Below are 19496 nucleotides of genomic sequence, written 5' to 3' on the forward strand. Positions count from 1 at the left end.
AACTGAGGAGCCTAGGACTACATTCGTTGAGTCACAAGTTGAAGGTGGTTCTGTTAGTCAAATGAAGGGTTGTTTTGGAAGATTTCTCACATTCACTTCATGGAATGCTAGTCCTAGGTTACAATTTACCCAAACAACTTAAAAAATGTTGCTTTCAGGATACATTTTGTTAAACTTTTATTATGTCAGTCAACATTACAAAATACAGTGTATAAGACCTGAAAATAATGAAATAAAACCATGCATGATCAGATGTAAAGTTTTGTAAGCAATAAAGATGGTATCAAAGTTGAATAAGCATTATTTTTATAGGTTTATTTCCTGTTCCTCCACTTGGATTACTAAATGAGGTCTTTTTTTTTTTTTTTTTTTTTTTTTTTTTTTTTTTTTTTTTTTTTTTTTTTTTAAATGTCCAATATGATCTCTTCCATTTTCAACACATTAGTGACATATGAATAAAAATATATTTTGCAAATATTTTTGAGCCTCATTTCATAACTTTTTGGATAATATTAAAAAAGTCTTCACAGATACTAAAGAAATTTGCTAACCTTTTAGGTTCAAAAGTAATCTTACATTAAAAATACATTCTGAGTGGTACCATACATTTTGTGTACTTCTTGTGAGATAAAGTCCTTAAGACACAACACATTCCAAAACTGTCTGAATCTATTATATAAAAATGGCAATTTTAGAATCTTGCCCCCTCTTGGATAATTTTCTGCAGACAAGTGTGCAAATGAGGGGACACTGTTTCTTTTGGTTATTTTCAACTATGTTGAGGAAAGTAATTTTTAAGGGTATTTCCCTTTCTGTCTTGCCTTCCATCAACATCGTGTGATTTGCTAGTTCTACTTTTGGACTCATAAATCATTTTGGATTTGTCATTGGCAGGAGCTGTGATTAGCCCTTGCCAGCACACCTTTACATGGCTGGAGTGATATCTGCAGGCAGCCAGGCTGCAAAACTGCCAATGTGGTCAAGCCCGCAGGCAGCAAAATATGCTATGTTAAACATAGCTCATAATTTTCTACAGTACTTGTCATTTTAGAGACTCAAAATTTTCATGCTTTGTTGTGTGAAAACTAGCTGAGAACCCTGGAAACTAAAAAATATAAGAATATAAATGCTTTTGGTAAAATATGGGACAGCAGGGAGCATGACCCCCCCCCTTTCCCTCTGGATTGGCATCTCATATCATGGCTGCCAGGGCACTTGCCTCTTGCCTTGTGTACTATTTACCTGGGAATAGGTGAAAACAGTGAGAAACTACAAAAAAATGGGAACAGGTTGCTTGCAGGATGTGGATGAGGAAAAACAAGAAGAAGGGAAAAGGAGAAGCAAAGAAGACTACAGTCCTATATAAACTAGTTGGCATTTAACAGCTAGCAGGCTGGGCTGCTCCCACCACCAATACACCGATGGGGGCTCAGAATTGTTAGCACTTCTTTTGTGTTACCACTTTAGCTGTCACATCTTAGTGGACAGCTACAGTAGAATATTCATGTAATGTTTAGTTTCACATTGCTTAAAAACTACAATGAAAACAGCCAAAAGAGGGGTATATAGGAAACGCTATAGAGATCTGTATCTTAAATGAATTTCAGACATGTCTAGATAACCCCCTTCCTCCCCCCATCCACCAGCCCCTTGGCACATACGCATAGGCCACACCTATCCTCCAATCCAAGATTTGTGGGAAGGATCCTGGGAAAATGCAGTGCATCTGTAAAGGAAAACCATAAGACAATAGTACAATCAGTTCAGCCATATTGTTCCATTCTTTGGGGCCCTTATCAAGCAGGTATTAGAACAGATATCAAACACATCCAGACATGTGCTGCTGTGATGTGACAGGTCAGTATAGTCCATACAAAGGTGCGACAGAAATGCCCAGCAAACTTGAATGGGAATCCCTGTAAGAAAGACAACATAGTTCTCACAAAACCCTGTTATGTACTTCTACACAATCTATATTTGAAGATGCCTGTGTGCCTGTTCTGCTGTCACTGTAGTATATCTAACATAGGGATCATGAGACTAAGGTACAAGAAATTACAGTACGTACAGCAGAATATAGGTATTTTTCCCTCACTCAATATGTGAATGGAATGGGACAGAAAGTCAATAATATTGGTGTGGAGTACACTATACCATTCACTGTGGCTTGCAGTGCATATGTGAAGATGTGAATGGCTGGTTACATTGCTCCCAAAGAAAGTTTTCTGTCTTCATGGACTAAAATCTGTCTACAATTTTTCTTTCTACACACAAAAAATTAATCTTTTCTTCAATCACCTTCTCGTAGTTCCTACGCGATTGCCACCATTTTCCTTAGTTGTCTCCAGAGATTCTATGCCACTGTTTGCAAAGAGGATGAGAACAAAGATATAGGGGGCAACGGGTGGGTCCCTTGCAGATTGGGGTCTGAGTGACTTGCAAGACTTTTCTAATCTTACCCAAACCAAAGCTCTTTCCTGCCTGAGAAAGGAACTAATAGTTGAGATTTTAAATGTGTCTATCTACATCACTGTAATGTCACCTTCTGAAGGTAAGTAATGGCCAGCCAGTCACACACTCTGTAATTTTTTACTGCAAGTTTAGAATCACAACTAAAAAAGAGGAGGAGGAGATTAGTGTTTAACGTCCCATTGACAACGAGGTCATTAGAGACGAGCCCAAGCTCGGATTAGAGAAGGATCAGGAAGGAAATCGGCAGTGCCCTTTGAAAGGAACCATCCCAGCATTTTCCTGAACCAATTTAGGGAAATCATGGAAAATCTAACTCAGGATGGCCGGACGCAGATTTTAACCATCGTCCTACCGAATGCAAGTCCAGTGTGCTAACCACTGCACCACCTCGCTCGGTTGTCGTAAATCTCATCAAAATGAGTAATAAGTGATCCTAAGCCATACACATATTGCTAGAGGGATTGTTATTTCTGTTACCAAACAGTTCATATGTATGCAATGAAACACAAATTGCCATTCAGATATTGGTCCATTCACTTTCTAAGTACACCTTTGAATATAAAGAAATACTAAATCTGATAATTGTGTCAGGGAAAACCAATCCAATGCTGCCAGTCTTATATCTGTCTCTTTTTATATTATCTTGTGGTAAATGCACAAATACAAATGTTAAATTTATTTTCAGGTACTTCGTAGCAACAGAAGATGACTCACCAGGTGTACGCCACATATATCGTGTTGGATCGACTGGTAATGAGCTTGCAGCAATGTGGGAATGTCTCAGCTGTGTCTCAAGGGATATGGACAGCTTTGCCTCTGGGTAATTTAGAATGTTTATGCACGAATTATTGTCATTTATCAGATAAAATGTAAATAATAACAACAAGAACAGGTTTTGTAATATGGTAGTTTATTTATCTTTTGTTATGAAAACACTAAGTATAAAATCTGAGAAATAACAACATGCACTGAGCAAAACTGCTTGTTATCAGCTGAGTAAAAGAATCATCTTGAAAATGCGCTTCTAGAACTTACCTGGCTGATAAAACAAGAAGATTTCAACAGTAAAATTCACTGAGGAAGCCTGCATTCTTATGTAGTGCACTTCTACAGGGTGGAGGTCCTACATAGCTTGCATATGTTACAAAGCTGTTACTCAAGCTCATGAGACTGCTTATCAGACTGGCCTTCTCATAATGGAGCTGGAATAGAGACATATTGTGGCATTTGTCGAAATTGTGGTATTCTATCAACACAATGAGGAAAAATAAGGTTCTCTAGCACATAAGTTTGGTTTTTGTAAAGGGTCATACCAGGGTCAATGCCTTAAATTTGTTCACCTGTTGCTTGACCTTGCTGCTTCCAGTGTGATGGCCTGCACATTTGTGGGGGTAGGCAGAAACTGTTATACAACCAGCAATATCTGTAAGTGAAAACTTACTGCAACATAATGAAACAAGTTCTATTCACCAGAGACTTCTTTGTGCCAGCTTGAGGAATGTAATCAGCTGGCTGGAGAAGAACTTCATGAGTTGAGCTCTGTGCTTACCAAAGGCATCATCTTGGTTCAAGAGGAAAGAACACCACCTAAAGGTGATACACCAAGTCATATTTTGGCTCCCCTCAGAAAAAACAGCCATCCAAAGCCCTTAAAAAAGCCAAATACTAACATCTTTGCAGTGGAATAGAGGGTAATGCAGACCCTTCATGAGGAAAAAAGATATAGGTGTCCTAACAGCACATAAGGGTATTGCAGCTGTATTATCGCAATCAGATAGCTACTGGCAGGAAACTGAGTCATCGCGGGAAAGTCTGAGACACAAAGTAATGAAGACTAATTTTATACTAGCTGTGATTCAGAAAACTATCTAACTCCTTAATAACCCAAGATTAGACCGGGATCTGTCAGATGGCTATAATCTTTCTTCGTATGGGTTCTGCTAAAAATCTACTTGTTAATGGATAAGGGCCGCTTGAACAAGCATACAGTCAAAGTGTTTTAATGCACACTCACCACCATTAATGTCCTATGTTATGGTGAACTCAAATAATAGTTTTATAGAGTAGCTCTGTTAACTCAAGTTCCAGGAATTGAAAACTCACATATAGTTCTTCAAGAAAAGAACTCCGGAAACCAGGCATTTGAAATCAAAATTGTACTACAGCTTTGTGGACAATACATTTATGTGAACTCTCAGGTTTTCTCAGCATTAGTGATTGGTAGTATGCTTCTGATGGTTCAACAGGTGTATTGCTTCCATTTTATGTACAATATTTCAATGAAGAACCAGTCAGAATTAAGGCAGTGAGTACATGTAACAACACAAATTGCAGCACGTGAAGAAGATGACTAGTTTGGACACTGAAATATCGTGCTGAACACCAAGGAGCACATCATTAATTTAGCCATTATGGTGAAGACAACCTTGGAATTCCTGAGACACCTGAAAAGCCTACATGACAACATGAAGTTTGTTATGGATATAGAAGAAAATTGATACACACAGTTCCTGGACATTTTGATGAAGTAGAAACAACATGGTACATTTGTGCACTTCATCTACAGGTTAACCTTCCTCAAGAATGGCTACTCAGAGATACAAGTAAATCATTCTCTCCAGATGAATGTCATGTAGTAGATGATTAAAGTGGACAGCAGAATTTCAGGGCTGACCACTGCCAAGATTGCCAGGATCCTGGAAAAGTACCACATAAATACCATACTGTACTCAATGCACAAAAGGACTTAGTGATCTTTGTCAAAGATCAACTAGGGCTATGGATGCCTGGAATTCACAGTATTTGATGTGATTCTGGATGACAGACTGGACAGACTACATGCTGTATCTTACAACACTCTATGAAGCACCTAATAAGTGTTTTCTTTGGCCAGTCTGAAAACGCAGAGCAGAGCATTAAGGAATGACACATGTTTGATTTCAAACAGATGAAGTTGCATTGTGATGCCACTGGATTCATGATCAAAGAGGCAGTAGAAATAAGACTTTCATTGATACCTGGAAACTGTGACACGAAGGAGTTGGTTAAATCTGCTAGCTGTTCAGCCACTCTTAAGAGACAAGCTATTAAGTGTTACAAAGCCTTTAAGCTTGCTATAGATAGTCAGTAGGGTTGGGCAGATTTCCCACAGTATAAGTGGCTTTTCATTTCATCTGACTGTCAAGTTCATCACATAGTTAATTAGTTAGCCTGTTACTCCAGTAGTCATATGAAGTTGTGAGAGTGATCAGCCAGATATGGACAAGGTCAATAGAAAGTTCACACATTAAGTTAAACTTCATGAGTGACATCCCAGTAAGTAAAATTATAATACTGACCATACACCAAAAGTGGTCTTAATATTTTAGAGCTTCAGAATCTTTGGGACTACTTTTGGCTGATTTAACAGCAGTCTAATAATCTGCATGCATGATGTTCTATCCAAATGGAACTTTATGCCTCTGATCTGCTCCACTGCTTCATCTATGTAAGGTGATGACTGGACTCAAACTGCCTCACCTGTATTTCTTTCTTACTTTCTTTCATGCATCCATCCAACTGCCATCATGAAAATAATCAAAACATTTCTTGCTTTCCTTGGTAGATTACAGATGCTCATTATATCTCAACAGGCTGAGTAAAGGGTGCTATCCTTGTGCTGCTTTCTGGGCATAATGCCTATTTTTCATTGACAAAGAGGCCATCAACTGATTCCTCTTGTAGTTACAATAGTGCACCAATATTTTTCTTGATTACTGCTTGACCAAATTCATAGTTTTAAGAGGTGGTCCTAATTCAGTGAGAACTCAGTGTCTGAACATACTTCATAACAATCAAGGAAAGGACTGACATTGCACCTTTTTATAGATCTACTACAGGAAAAGAAAAGTATTACAATGTAAATTTAAAACAAAGTTTCAGAACTGTGCAGGAGTATGTACCAAATGATACAAGGTTAAATGATGAAAAAATGCAAATTCCTCAAAAATAAATGAATTGCACTGCTAAGATCATGATGAAAAAAGAAAAATGACAAAAAGCTTTTGTGGATATGTACTATGTTAGTAATATAAGAGTAAATCAAAGTGAAATAGTTGCAATAAATTGGCCCCATGTATATTGCATATTATCTGCTAGAAGAATAATATTTCTTGGATTATGAGAGATATCTAGTGCTACGTATCTGTATTTGTGCTTGTACATTATGGACCATTTTAATCCATGGGGTGGAGATGGGATGGAGATGAGATACAGGAAAACGTTTTTAGATAAAAGTTGTACGAGGCAATGAGGGTCACACATTGCTACTAATGGCTATGACCTTGAACGTGATTTACAAGGGGATTTGGAAGCTACAGTGATTTTTTAAAATGGGAACCCCAATATTTGAGTCAATATTTCAAAACAGGGCAAATTTTATGGATAAAATGATATGTTATTTAAGGTCATGGCTAGTTCAGTGAAGGACAAATAAGCAAATATTTTTTTTAGTTCTAGTAGGGATTAATTTAGAATAGAGGAGGGATACAGCAAAATGCAATGTTAGGTACAAACTGGAATGGGCAACCTGAGGAATGAGAGGCAAGAAGACTCATTCAGCAACTTAAAATCAATTATCTATATTTTATTTATGTTTGTTCTGTCTTGCAAATGCCACAATAACATTTATACAATGCGATGTATTTATTTTTGCTAATAAATACATTAAGTAAAACTTAACAGTCAAATCTCTGTTTTCTCTTTCCGAAGTAAAAGGGGGGGGGGGGGGTTCCATGAAACAGAACTCAACCTTCAAATGACCTTCAACAGTTACCTTTAAAATCATGGTTATTCATACATAATGATATGTGACCTTTTATGCCCCTTCCAGTCTGCATCTAACATTATATTTGGCTGTATCCATCCTCTATTCTGAGTTAATTCCTACTAGAACTAAAAACATATTTCCTTATTTGACCTTGATTGAACCTTGCCATGACTTTTAATAACGTATCATTTTATATATAAATGTTGCCACTCTTTTCTGATCTTAAATCAAATATTAGGGTCCCCATTTTAAAAAATCACCTTAACTTCCAAATAACCTTGAAAATTGCTTTCATTGTCATGGCCATTAGCAGCAATGTGTGACTATCTTTGCCACCTACAACTTAAATCTAAAATATTTTGTTGTACCTCATCTCCATACTGATTTATTCTCCATTATTGATTAAAATGGTCCACTCTGTATATAATCGTACATCTACATCTACACAGATACTCTGTAAGCCACCGTATGGTAAGTGGCAGAGGATACCCATTACTACTAGTAGGGTTTTCCTTTCTTGTTCCACTTGCAAAGAGAGTGAGGGAAAAATGACTATCTATTTGCCTCCGTATGAGCCCTAATTTCTCATATCTTATCTTTGTGGTCCTTCCGTTCAATGTATGTTTGTGGCAGTATTATCATTCAGCAGTCAGCTCCATGAGTGTTCCTCACAAAGAATGTTGCCTTCCCTCCAGAGATTCACTTTTGAGTTCCGAAAGCATCTGCATATCACTTATGTGTTGTGTGAACCTACCAGTAACAAATCTAGCACCTTGCCTCTGAATTGCTTTGATGTACTACTTCAATCTGACCTGGTATGGATCCGCGACACTGGAGCAGTATTCAAGAAAGGGTTGCACCAGCATCCTATATGTGATCTTCTTTACAGATGAACCATACTTTCCTAAAATTCTCCCAATAGAACAAGGCTGACCATTCGGCTTCCCTAGCACAGGCCTCACATGCTTGTTCCATTTCATATCACTTTGCAACTTTATGTCCAGATATTTAAACAATGTGACACTGACAAGCAGTACACTACTAATGTTGTATCTGAACATTACAGATTTGTTTTTCCTACTCATAAACATTAGATTATATTTTCCCATATCTAAGGTGAGCTGCCTTTCATTATACCAGCTAGAAATTATGTCTAAATCATCTTGTAACTTCCTTCAGTCATCAGCTTTGACATCTTACCATACACCACAGCTTCATAAGCAAACAACCACAGATTGCAGCTCATCCCATCAGCCAAGTCATTTATGTATGTATAGAATAACAGCAGTTCTGTCACACTTCTCTGAGGCACTTCTGATGATACTCTTATCTCTGAAGAACACTAGCTGTTGAGGATAACATACTGGGTTTTATTACTTAAGGAGTCTTCAAACCATGCTCATACCTTCATTAACAGCCTGCAATGGGGTACCATGTCAAATGCTTTCCAGAAATCTAGAAATACGGAATTTGCTTTGCTCTTCATCCAGAGCAGTGCTTTCTAAAACCATGCTGATTCATGGACATAAGCTTCTCAGTCTCAAGAAAATTTATTACATCTGAAATGAGAATATGTTCAAGGTTTCTGCAGCAAACTGAAGTTAGGGGTATCTGTCTGTAATTTTGTGGGTCCGTTCTTTTACCCTTCTTATGTACAGTAGTCACCTGCACTTTTTTCCAGTCACTTGGGACTTTGTGCTGGGTAAGAGATTTACAATAAATGCAAGCTAGTTAAGGTGCCAATGCTATGGAGTACTCTCTGTAAAACTGAATGTGGACTCCATCCGGACCTGGTGACTTATTTGCTTTCAAATCTTTCAGCTGTTTCTGTTCACCAGGGATGCTTATTACACTACTGGCCATTAAAATTGCTACACCAAGAAGAAATGCAGATGATAAACGGGTTTTCATTGGACAAATGTATTATACTAGAACTGATATGTGATTACATTTTCACACAATTTGGGTGCATAGATCCTGAGAAATCAGAACCCAAAACAACCACCTCTGGCCATAACAACAGCCTTGATGTGCCTGGGCATTGAGTCAAACAGAGCTTGGATGGCGTGAACAGTTACAGCTGCCCATGCAGCTTCAACACGATACCACAGTTCATCAAGAGTAGTGACTGGCATATTGTGACGAGCCAGTTGCTCGGTCACCATTGACCAGACTTTTTCAATTGGTGAGAGATCTGGTGAATGTGCTGGCCAGGGCAGCAGTCAAACATTTTCTGTATCCACAAACATGCGGTCATGCACTATCCTGCTGAAATGTAGGGTTTCGTAGGGATCAAATGAAGGGTAGAGCCATGGGTCGTAACACATCTGAAATGTAACGTCCACTGTTCAAAGTGCCGTCAATGTGAACAAGAGGTGACCGAGATGTGTAACCAATGGCATCCCATACCATCACGCTGGGTGATACGCCAGTATGGCGATGACGAATACCCACTTTCAATGTGCGTTCACTGCGATGTCACCAAACACAGATGCAACCATCATGATGCTTTAAACAGAACCTGGATTCATCCCAAAAAATGATATTTTGCCATTCGTGCACCCAGGTTCATCGTTGAGTACACCATCGCAGGTGCTCCTGTCTGCAATGCAGCATCAAGGGTAACCGCAGCCATGGTCTCCAAGCTGAGTCCATGCTGCTGCAAATGTAGTCGAACTGTTCGTGCAGATGTTTGTTGTCTTGCAAACGTCCCCATCTGTTGACTAAGGGATCGGGATGTGACTGCATGATCTGTTACAGCCATGCAGATAAAATGCCTGTCAACTTGACTGCTAGAGATACGAGGCCATTGGGATCCAGCACGGCATTCCGTATTACCCTCCTGAACCCACCGATTCCATATTCTGCTAACAGTCATTGGATCTCGACCAACGCGAGCAGCAATGTCGCGATACGATAAACCGCAATCGTGATAGGCTACAATCTGACCTTTATCAAACTCGGAAATGTGATGGTACGTATTTCTCCTCCTTACACGAGGCATCACAACAACATTTCACCAGGCAACACCGGTCAACTGCTGTTTGTGTATGAGAAATCGGTTGGAAACTTTCCTCATTCCAACATTTTGTAAGTGTCGCCACCGGCGCCAAGCTTGTGTGAATGCTCTGAAAAGCTAAACATTTGCATATCACAGCATCTTCTTCCTGTCAGTAAAATTTCGCGTCTGTAGCCTGTCATCTTCGTGGTGTAGCAATTTTAATGGCCAGTAGTGTAGTATGTCTTCCTTATGAGAGTCTATCAGATGGTCAAATGACAGTTTGTTTGTATGATTCTCCAGCATAAACAATTTCTTGAACGTGAAATTTAAAATTTTGGCTTTGGTTTTGCTATCTTTATCTGCCACACCATACTGGCCAACAAAGGACTGAATGAAAGCCTTAGACCTGCTTAGTGATTTTACATAGCTAGCCATATTATTAGGTCTACAACTTTGCTTCCGTCGTTTTGCAATAGACGGCAGTAGCGGCAAGTGGGGTTCAGGTGGATGGTCATAGGTGTAATACAATAAGCTTAGGCATCTGTAAACATAATGCCACAAAAATATTAGTCAATTTGTAATTGCATGATAAGGTTATTCTATATTAAGTACGTCAACTTATTTACAGATTTCTCACCATTTGCGGGTAGTGTTAATTTTCTGCTTTAACATGAAGAAATCTGTGGCTGTGGCTCTTAAAATGCTGGTTAAGACCTATGGTGAGGGAACTGTTAGTGGAAGAATGTGCAGAGAATGTTTTCAACGCCTTAAGAACGGTGATTTTTATGTCGAAGACCAGCATGGTGGTGGAAGCCAGAACATTTTCTTAGCTATTGAAACAGAAAAAGACAGCCACAGGACGTCATTATTAAAAGCAATTTATGCGATCGAGTCCAGCACTGAAACACAAATGGTCAAAATACAGCGACAGACTCGTAAAGGTAATTTTGTAGCAGGTCAGTGCTCGACCCCATGTCGCAAAACCCATCAAAATATACATGGAAACATTGAAATGAGAAGTCGTATCCCTCCCGCCCTATTCTCCATATGTTGCTCTCTCTGACTACCACCTTTTTCGATCAGTGGCATACAGTCTGGCTGACCAGCACTTCCAATCATATGAACAAGTGCAAAATTGAATCGATTCATGGATCCCCACAAAAGACATCCAGTTCTTCTGCCACGGGATTCGTATGCTATCCAAAAGATGGGAGAATGTGGTGGCCAGCGATGGGCAATACTACGAAACATAATTGTTTTGTAAGTTTTTCGTGATAAAGCCCCGAACTTCGAGAAAAAATGGTGGAAGCAAAGTCGTAGACCTATTAAGACTGACTGCTACACACAAATGTGTAGAATGTGCACCTAGTTAATCTAGTTATATGCTAAAGGGGAATTAAAATTTATTCATAATGAACTATGAAGCCTTACTGAATTATGTACAAAGAGATACTGAGGCAAAAAAGGACATTTTTAAAAGCTGTGCATTTCAATTTTGATTATTTACAAAACAGCCTTTTTACCTCCAAAATACACTTCAGAATATATAATAGATTTATCAGTCAGTGAAGCCATTGTTGTAAACGTTTTTATACACATCTGTAGTGACGACTGACAGTTATTCAACCCTCCCCCCCCCCCCCCCAACTCACTCTCACTCTCTCTCTCTCTCTCTCTCTCTCTCTCTCTCTCTCTCATGTGTGGAAACAAGTGCAAACCACATGGAGCTAGATCAAATGAGCAAGATATGTGGGGCAAGAGAGTCATACTATTTTTTGTCAAAAATTGGTACACTGGATGGTTGCACTAGGAGAAGCACTGTTTGTGACAGATCATATCTTTTTTGACAGTCACAGTTAGACAGTTTTCTCGGAACCTCCCTGGTGGAGCAAACTCTGAGTGCATTATCCCCCCCCCCCCCCCCCCTCAACATCAAACAAATGAGGATCATCTCGATATTACTTGATATTAGACTTCTCTTGGCAAGCTTTTCTTGGGCAGTGGCAATGACAGTGGCTTGATCATTATTTGGTTTTAGAGTCATAACCATAACACCAGCACTACTCACTAGTGACCACCATGGAAAAAATTCTGAATCAGTCTGGAGCTGTTCTTCCAAATCACAACACGCTCCCACTCAGCACTCTTTTTGCTGCTGAGTCAGAATGTGAGGTACAAATTTGGCAGTGGCTCTCCTCGATCCCAAAGCATGTATTGAAATTTGCCAAAATGAGCTGCAAGACAATCTAATTTAACTCTGACATGTGTTCATGGTCTGTTGTTGGTCTTTGAGCACAAGTTGACACTTTTTTTTGTTTGGCCAGTTTCAGATGCAGAATGAGGTTTGTCTGCCGTAAACATGTTACCATTTTTGAAACCAGAAAAGTACTGGTATGCTTAAGTTTTTCCCCTAGTTTCTATGGAATTATTTTGCAGCAGGAATCAAAATTCCACAGCTGTGCATTTTCCAGTTTCACTCACCTTCATAAAAACAAGGAGAGAGTAAAACAGCTGCTCCAAACAAGTTACTGTGGGCTGACAAAAACGTCCCAGATAATGTCAGAGGCAATACTGAACTCATAAGGGCTTGCAAAACACATCCCTAGACAGAAAAATGTGTTTACACATGCTCTGCTCCAGGCAGTGCCATTCTGATAACTTTTGGACAAACCGTTGCATACTGCTGCAGGAGTACTAACAGGCTTTGGTAATTCCAGAAATTTAGTTGTTTATGGTAGGAGATGTTAGTAATGTGTCTCTTTAACTCAGTTTTGAGCTGTTGCCTCTCTGTTAATCATTTTAGTGCCAGAATATTGGGCTGCTTTCAGAAATCTTTTTCAGTTACATCTATGTTTGACAGGAAATAGATTGAAAGAATGTAGATTAGATACAACTGAGATATATATTTTTTTATTTAACCATTTGCTAACCAAATTATCTATCGCCATGTACAATGTTTCAGGAATGAGACCACAGATATGGAACAAGAATGCTTATATGCATGGCCCCATTTCAGTCCAGGGATTTCTCCACATTATTATGTACTGGAATGCTTGGGACCAGGACCACCATTTCATGCTCTAGTGGAAACTACATCCAATGCAAGAATTGCTATGCTGGATGACCTCAAGTACCTCAGAGACAGACTGCAGAGAATAGCAGTACCGCAAGTATGTATATACACTATTCAACAGTGAAAGTGAAAGATGAAAGCTTTGAATGATTCTTAGAGATATAAGAAAACTACTCTTACTACAAAAGGTAGATAAAATAATGACAGTGTGAAACATTGAGAGACAAAGATTCTAAGTTGGATATTTAAGACTGAAACCAATCTTACAAGATCCTGTATATCTGTCAGATTAAATTTAGTTTTTTTCTTACACATGGCATCTTTTCAAATATAATTTTCGGTACTTGTGAAAGAAGTACCAAAAAAGTGATCTAAGATTAGTATGTCCAATACATAGGGTGAGTCAAGAAGGACTTTACAAATTTGAAATGACATAGATTTTTATTGAGATAACTTACAGAATTGCTAGACGTCATTTTATAGCAAACAGCCTAAAGTTTGATTCATGTAGTGCAAGAATACCTCATTCCTCAACCAGGAGTGCCAGTGTAGTGCACAGTTAAAATGGCTACGTTCACTAGTATTGTGTATCTGGATTACTTGAAAAATTTTTAATTCCCCAGATTGATGAAGATGACCATGATGGGACTGTGCAGGATGGTGCACCACCTCATTTCCTCAGAAAAGTTCAAAGTTTCCTCAATAATTGCTTCCCAGATCAGTGGATTGGCCATGGAGGGCCAATCACATGGCCACCTCACTCCTCTTTCTTGGAAGTTTATTAAAGACTGTGTGTATGTTCCTCCCCTACCACACAATGAAAAACTGAATCTACACTGCCGTTGAATAAGTAATGCCTGATTTGTTGCAATGAGTATGGGAAGAAATTGATTACTGGTGAGTTGTTTGCCACATAACAAATGCTGCTCACATTGACTCAAAATGACACTTCACATTTTTATGTGAAACTTGAGATTGTTTGCTACAAAATGACATATCAACCAACTCTGTAAGTTATCTCAATAAATTTCTATATCATACCAAAGTTGTAAAGTCCTTTTTGACTCACCCTGTGTAGAGTGTGAACATTGAGGCAGTGAGATATTACTGTTTATCCATCTCAAATCTATACTTTCACTGAGACCTGGTTCTAGGAAAGTTAGCATTTAGCTATTAGACAAAATAAGTTGTCAGTCCAGAGTATTCTTTGTATACATGTACAGTTCATTATGACTTTGTAAATCAGTTCTGTAATATTTTATCTGTTCTACCATTGCCTACTAATGAACTTTCAAATTGATTTTATGAAAACAGGAATTTCAGGATGGAAACAATGTATAAAAAGTAGGATAGTCAACCATTCACTTGTACCTGCATACACCCAAAAACACTCACCTGTTAAAATGGTGGCACTGACAGAGCAAAATGCATCTAATAAATTACATGTTTCACTCATTCCAATTTTTTAAAGTTTTTAAGGAAGTGGTCATTTTTCTGACCAGAACTTTTTTGCTGCTTCTCAGTGTAGCTTTCATAAAGGATTCTCTATAGAGAAAGCCATAAACAACCTCATGGTTGAAGTCCTATTCAGCCAAAGAATAATTATTCTTGTGTTGGTACATCTTGTGACCTTGCCAACACCTTTCCTACAAGAATCATCACTGCATCCACTCTTGTTCTTAATCTACATAGATGATCTTCCAATGACTTTACAGGATGATTCAAAAATTGTAATATTTGCTGTTGACACAAGCAAATTAACCAAGGGTGCAGCCTCAAACTTACTAGACTCAGCTTACATGATAGTTAAACAGGACTACAACTGTTCCATAAATTTTCAGGCATACAGCCACATAAATTCAGTTTCTTCTTCTAATATTTCGGCTGAATACCATCCAGCCATCTTCGGAGTGAGCCAAGGTGACTAACACTCCAACACTTGCTCTGTCCTTTTTCACCTGAGGATCGAACCACTGCGTATGCGGCCAAAGATACACAAGGTGCCAGAGACAGTGATAGGCAGCAAAGAGGTGTAACATATGCATGGAAATTAAATCTATCACTGCACAGTCATTCCACATGGTGATATCGATGTGTTGCAGAGTGCTGCACTATCACAACTCTTTGTGATTTAATTATAGAAATTGCCAGATTCTATGATTTGTCCAAGCTCTATTAATTAAATTCATCGCCAACCAAATTTCAACTGCTTCTTTCACTAATGAGTCCCAGAAAGATGAAGCTGAGGCTAAAATTTCGACATTTTCGTGTTGTGTTGTCTGTCCAATGTATGAATGGCCGCACTCACAGGGGATCTTACAAACCCCAGGCTTCCAAAGCACCAAATCATCTTTAACAAAGCCCAGGGGTGCTGTAGTCTTTGGTGGAGGGTGAAAAATCACTTTCACTTTGTGTTTACTCAACCCGTGTGAGTGCAGCCATTCATACATCAGACAGACAACATGTACAGTACAGAAGAGATACACAGAGCATTGCAGGTACACCCATCTCTTACATCTTAATAAATCTGTGGTGGTGGAGCACTGTTTGATACTGGACACTCTATGGTGTACAATAATGTCAAAATTTTAGCCTCAACTTCATCTTTCTGGGACTCAGTAGTGAAAGAAGGAATTGAAATTGTGTTGATGATGAATTTAATTAGTAGAGATAGTGGCTTCAGCTATGACAAATCATGGAATCCGGCAATTTCTGTAATATATCACAAAGAGTCGCGACAGTGCAGCTCTCTGTGACACATTGATATCACCGTGTGGAATGATGCCATGTGTATCTTTGGCCTCATATGCAATGGTTCAATCCTAGGGTGAAAAAGGATGAAGCAAATGCTGGAGCATTAGTCACCTCGGCTCACTCTGAAGATGGCAGGACAGTATTCAGCCAAAATATTATAAGAAGAAGCTGAATTTATGTGGCTGGATGCCTGAAATTTTATGGAACAGTCTTTACACCATGAAAACATGAAGAAGGACTACAACTGGTTACAGCAAACAATTTAACCACAAAAATACTCATAGCATGAAATTTGAAACGAGCAAAAAAGGCCTGCTAGCAACAGGAGTAGACATTAGTGGTCATTCACTAAATGAAACACTGTGTACAATTCCTTGGGATCCAATGAATAACAAGATAAAATGGAGTCAAGATGTGGTCAAACTAATATAGATGCTCAGCTCAGCACATGTTGCTCTAAGAAGTTTCTCTCATTACGCAGTCATGAAGATAAAAGTATTGGCTTATTTTGCACACTTTCAATCTCTGTTTAATGGAATTTCTTCTGGAGCAGTGTGCACATGGTAAATACGATATTTACTTAGCGTAAGTGAGCAGTGAGAATACTGTGTAAAGCATATGACTTCATCTCAGAGAGGTCTTTTTAAGGATTTTGGAATTCTTACACTCCATTCCCAGTACCTTTATTTTTTGTTGATAATACTAAAAATTAGTATCAGGTGAATTGTGATTCGCACAATCACAATACCAGACAAAAATATAACTTTTATGTAGAGTCCAGAATGATATTATGCGCTCTGGTACAATTGTATTTTACAAGCTTCCATCTGAGCAAGAAATTGGGAATCTCAACCAATTCAAACACAATTAAAGAACATTTACTGACACTAAGTACTTTAACCCTTGTGCTGGTATGCCTATGTATAAAGTGCGCCAACCAAAAATAAAATGATTTTGTGTGGTTCCATTATTGTTTCACAGCTGCAAACCCATGCCTATTCCTTCATTATTGCTTCAGGAAAAACAGCAACAAATTGTGTTGTCATATGTCCAAGTGAGCGGCAGTAATTTTAAATACAAAGTGAGCCAGATGAGAAAAAATATGTCATCTGTGCAAAATAAATTACCGCAATTACAAACTAGCAATGTTATTCCACATTGAGGCAGTTGCCTATGAGATAATTAGTGATCGAATAAGTAGCTGGCTGGGATCTGATGCAACTGCACGGCTTAATGCTTAAAGTGGGTCATTACTGTCACTGTAACACCTACCCTTGGCAACAGAGTGTTATAGTGAAAATTTATTTCATTATTATTTAATCAAACAGTGGTTTAGCTCATATTATTTTCTCATTGTTTATATAAACTAAGATTAAACTGTGATTTTGATCATACATGTTTAGCTTGGTAACACAGAGACAGCTATTCTACGCCTTCCTACAAAGTGCGCCGCACACCCTCTCATGTTATGAAAAACGGTGCACCAGCTCAAGGGTTAATGATGAACAGCTTCCAGATAAGAAGATTCATTGTTACTACAAAATAGATCATGAATCCACAAAATCTTCAAAGAGTCAAACCTAACTGCATGAGTATAAATAGTTTCAAAGACTAAAGGTAACACCTCACTAAATAGTTGAGGCACTGAAGGAAGATTGGCGTTAACCTTCTGTCAACAGTGAGGTCATTAGAGAGGGAGTACCAGCCTGGATTGTAAAAGCATGGGAAAGGAAATCAAGCTTTCTTTTTCAAAGGAACCACCCCAGCATTCACCTGGAGCAATTTAGGGAAATCTCGAAAAAACTAAATCAGGATGGCATTCAACAACAAGGTTATCAGCATCAGAGCTGTAGAGTACACATACATATATGTGTGTGAGTGGCAATTTACAATTATATATGTGACCAAATGGAAGGAACTTGACACAATTGATTGTACACAACTGTGGCTTAGTGCTGACTGATGGTGGCGCTGTCCACTGTGCCAATTTAAAGAATGACGTAAGGAAATTTTTACAACATATTAGCATATGGAACAATTGCTTATTCAGTAATAACATAGAAGACAAGAATTGTGAGCAGTACTTCTAGATATCTGGTAATGAAGTTATATCAGTTAATGGAAATGAAGAAAAACATTAACTGGCAGATTCTAAAATAGATACAAATTATCCTGCAAAAGCCTTCTTACCAAATTTCAAGAATCTGTATTAAGTGAAGAATCTAGAGGTAGTCTTCCATCCCCTATGTGTCACACCCATAGGGCTCATGAATTACAACATGCACCCGATATGTGATTGGAATGGGAAGAATGCCTAATGTGTGGTACCATGCGAAGAAACCTCTGGCATGCACTTTGCAATGGTTTCCAGCATACGTCTGTAGGTGTAAATATATAACTATTGATTGTATGTTCTTAAAATAGAATTAATATGATGTTCAATTTTACGGGCAAATTTTTGTTGCACAATTTTGTTCCACATTTTCTAACAATGCCCCAAGAAAATTCTGGAATCCAAAATTTTACATTTGAGATATTTAAATAGCTAACAGTTTAATAAGCCACAGCTGCAAAATACTAACACAAAGTCTTTACAGACGAATGGAAAAGCTGGTAGAAGCTGACCTCGGGGAAGATCAGTTTGGCTTCCATAAAAATGTTGGAACACGTGAGGCAATACTGACCCTACGACTTATCTTAGAAAATAGATTAAGGAAAGGCAAACCTCCGTTTCTAGCATTTGTAGACTTAGAGAAAATTTTTGACAATGTTGACTGGAATACTCTGTTTCAAATTCTGAAGGTGGCAGGGATAAAATACAGGGCGCAAAAGGCTATTTACAATTTGTACAGAAACCAGATGGCAGTTATAAGAGTCGATGGGCATAAAAGGGAAGCAGTGGTTGGAAAGGGAGTGAGACAGGGTTGTAGCCTATCCCCAACGTTATTCAATCTGTATATTGAGCAAGCAGTAAAGGAAACAAAAGAAAAATTCGGAGTAGGAATTAAAATCCATGGAGAAGAAATTAAAACTTTGATGTTCACCAATGACATTGTAATTCTGTCAGAGACAGCAAAGAACAGTGTCTTGAAAGGAGGATATAAGATGAACACCAACAAAAGCAAAATGAGGATAATGGAATGTAGTAGAACTAAGTCAGGTGATGCCGAGGGAATTAGATTAGGAAATGAGACACTTAAAGTAGTAAAGGAGTTTTGCTATTTGGGGAGCAAAATAACTGATGATGGTCGAAGTAGAGAGGATATAAAATGTGGACTGCCTATGGCAAGGAAAGCGTTTCTGAAGAAGAGAAATTTGGTAACATCGAGTATAGATTTAAGTGTCAGGAAGTCGTTTCTGAAAGTATTTGTATGGAGTGTAGCCATGTA

At 38.4% G+C, this 19496-nt stretch overlaps 1 protein-coding gene across 1 annotated transcript in view; it reads left to right on the plus strand.

Annotated features, from left to right (window-relative positions):
- Positions 1-19496, plus strand: part of LOC124802635 (inactive dipeptidyl peptidase 10-like) — a 398459-nt gene that overhangs the window by 314819 nt on the left and 64144 nt on the right. The window contains exons 11-12 of the mRNA XM_047263532.1: positions 3158-3292; positions 13243-13450. Of these exons, the coding sequence (XP_047119488.1) occupies positions 3158-3292; positions 13243-13450 (343 nt within the window). The remainder of the gene's footprint in view (positions 1-3157; positions 3293-13242; positions 13451-19496) is intronic.

Source organism: Schistocerca piceifrons, chromosome 6, assembly GCF_021461385.2.
Source record: "Schistocerca piceifrons isolate TAMUIC-IGC-003096 chromosome 6, iqSchPice1.1, whole genome shotgun sequence".
NCBI lineage: Eukaryota > Metazoa > Arthropoda > Insecta > Orthoptera > Acrididae > Schistocerca > Schistocerca piceifrons.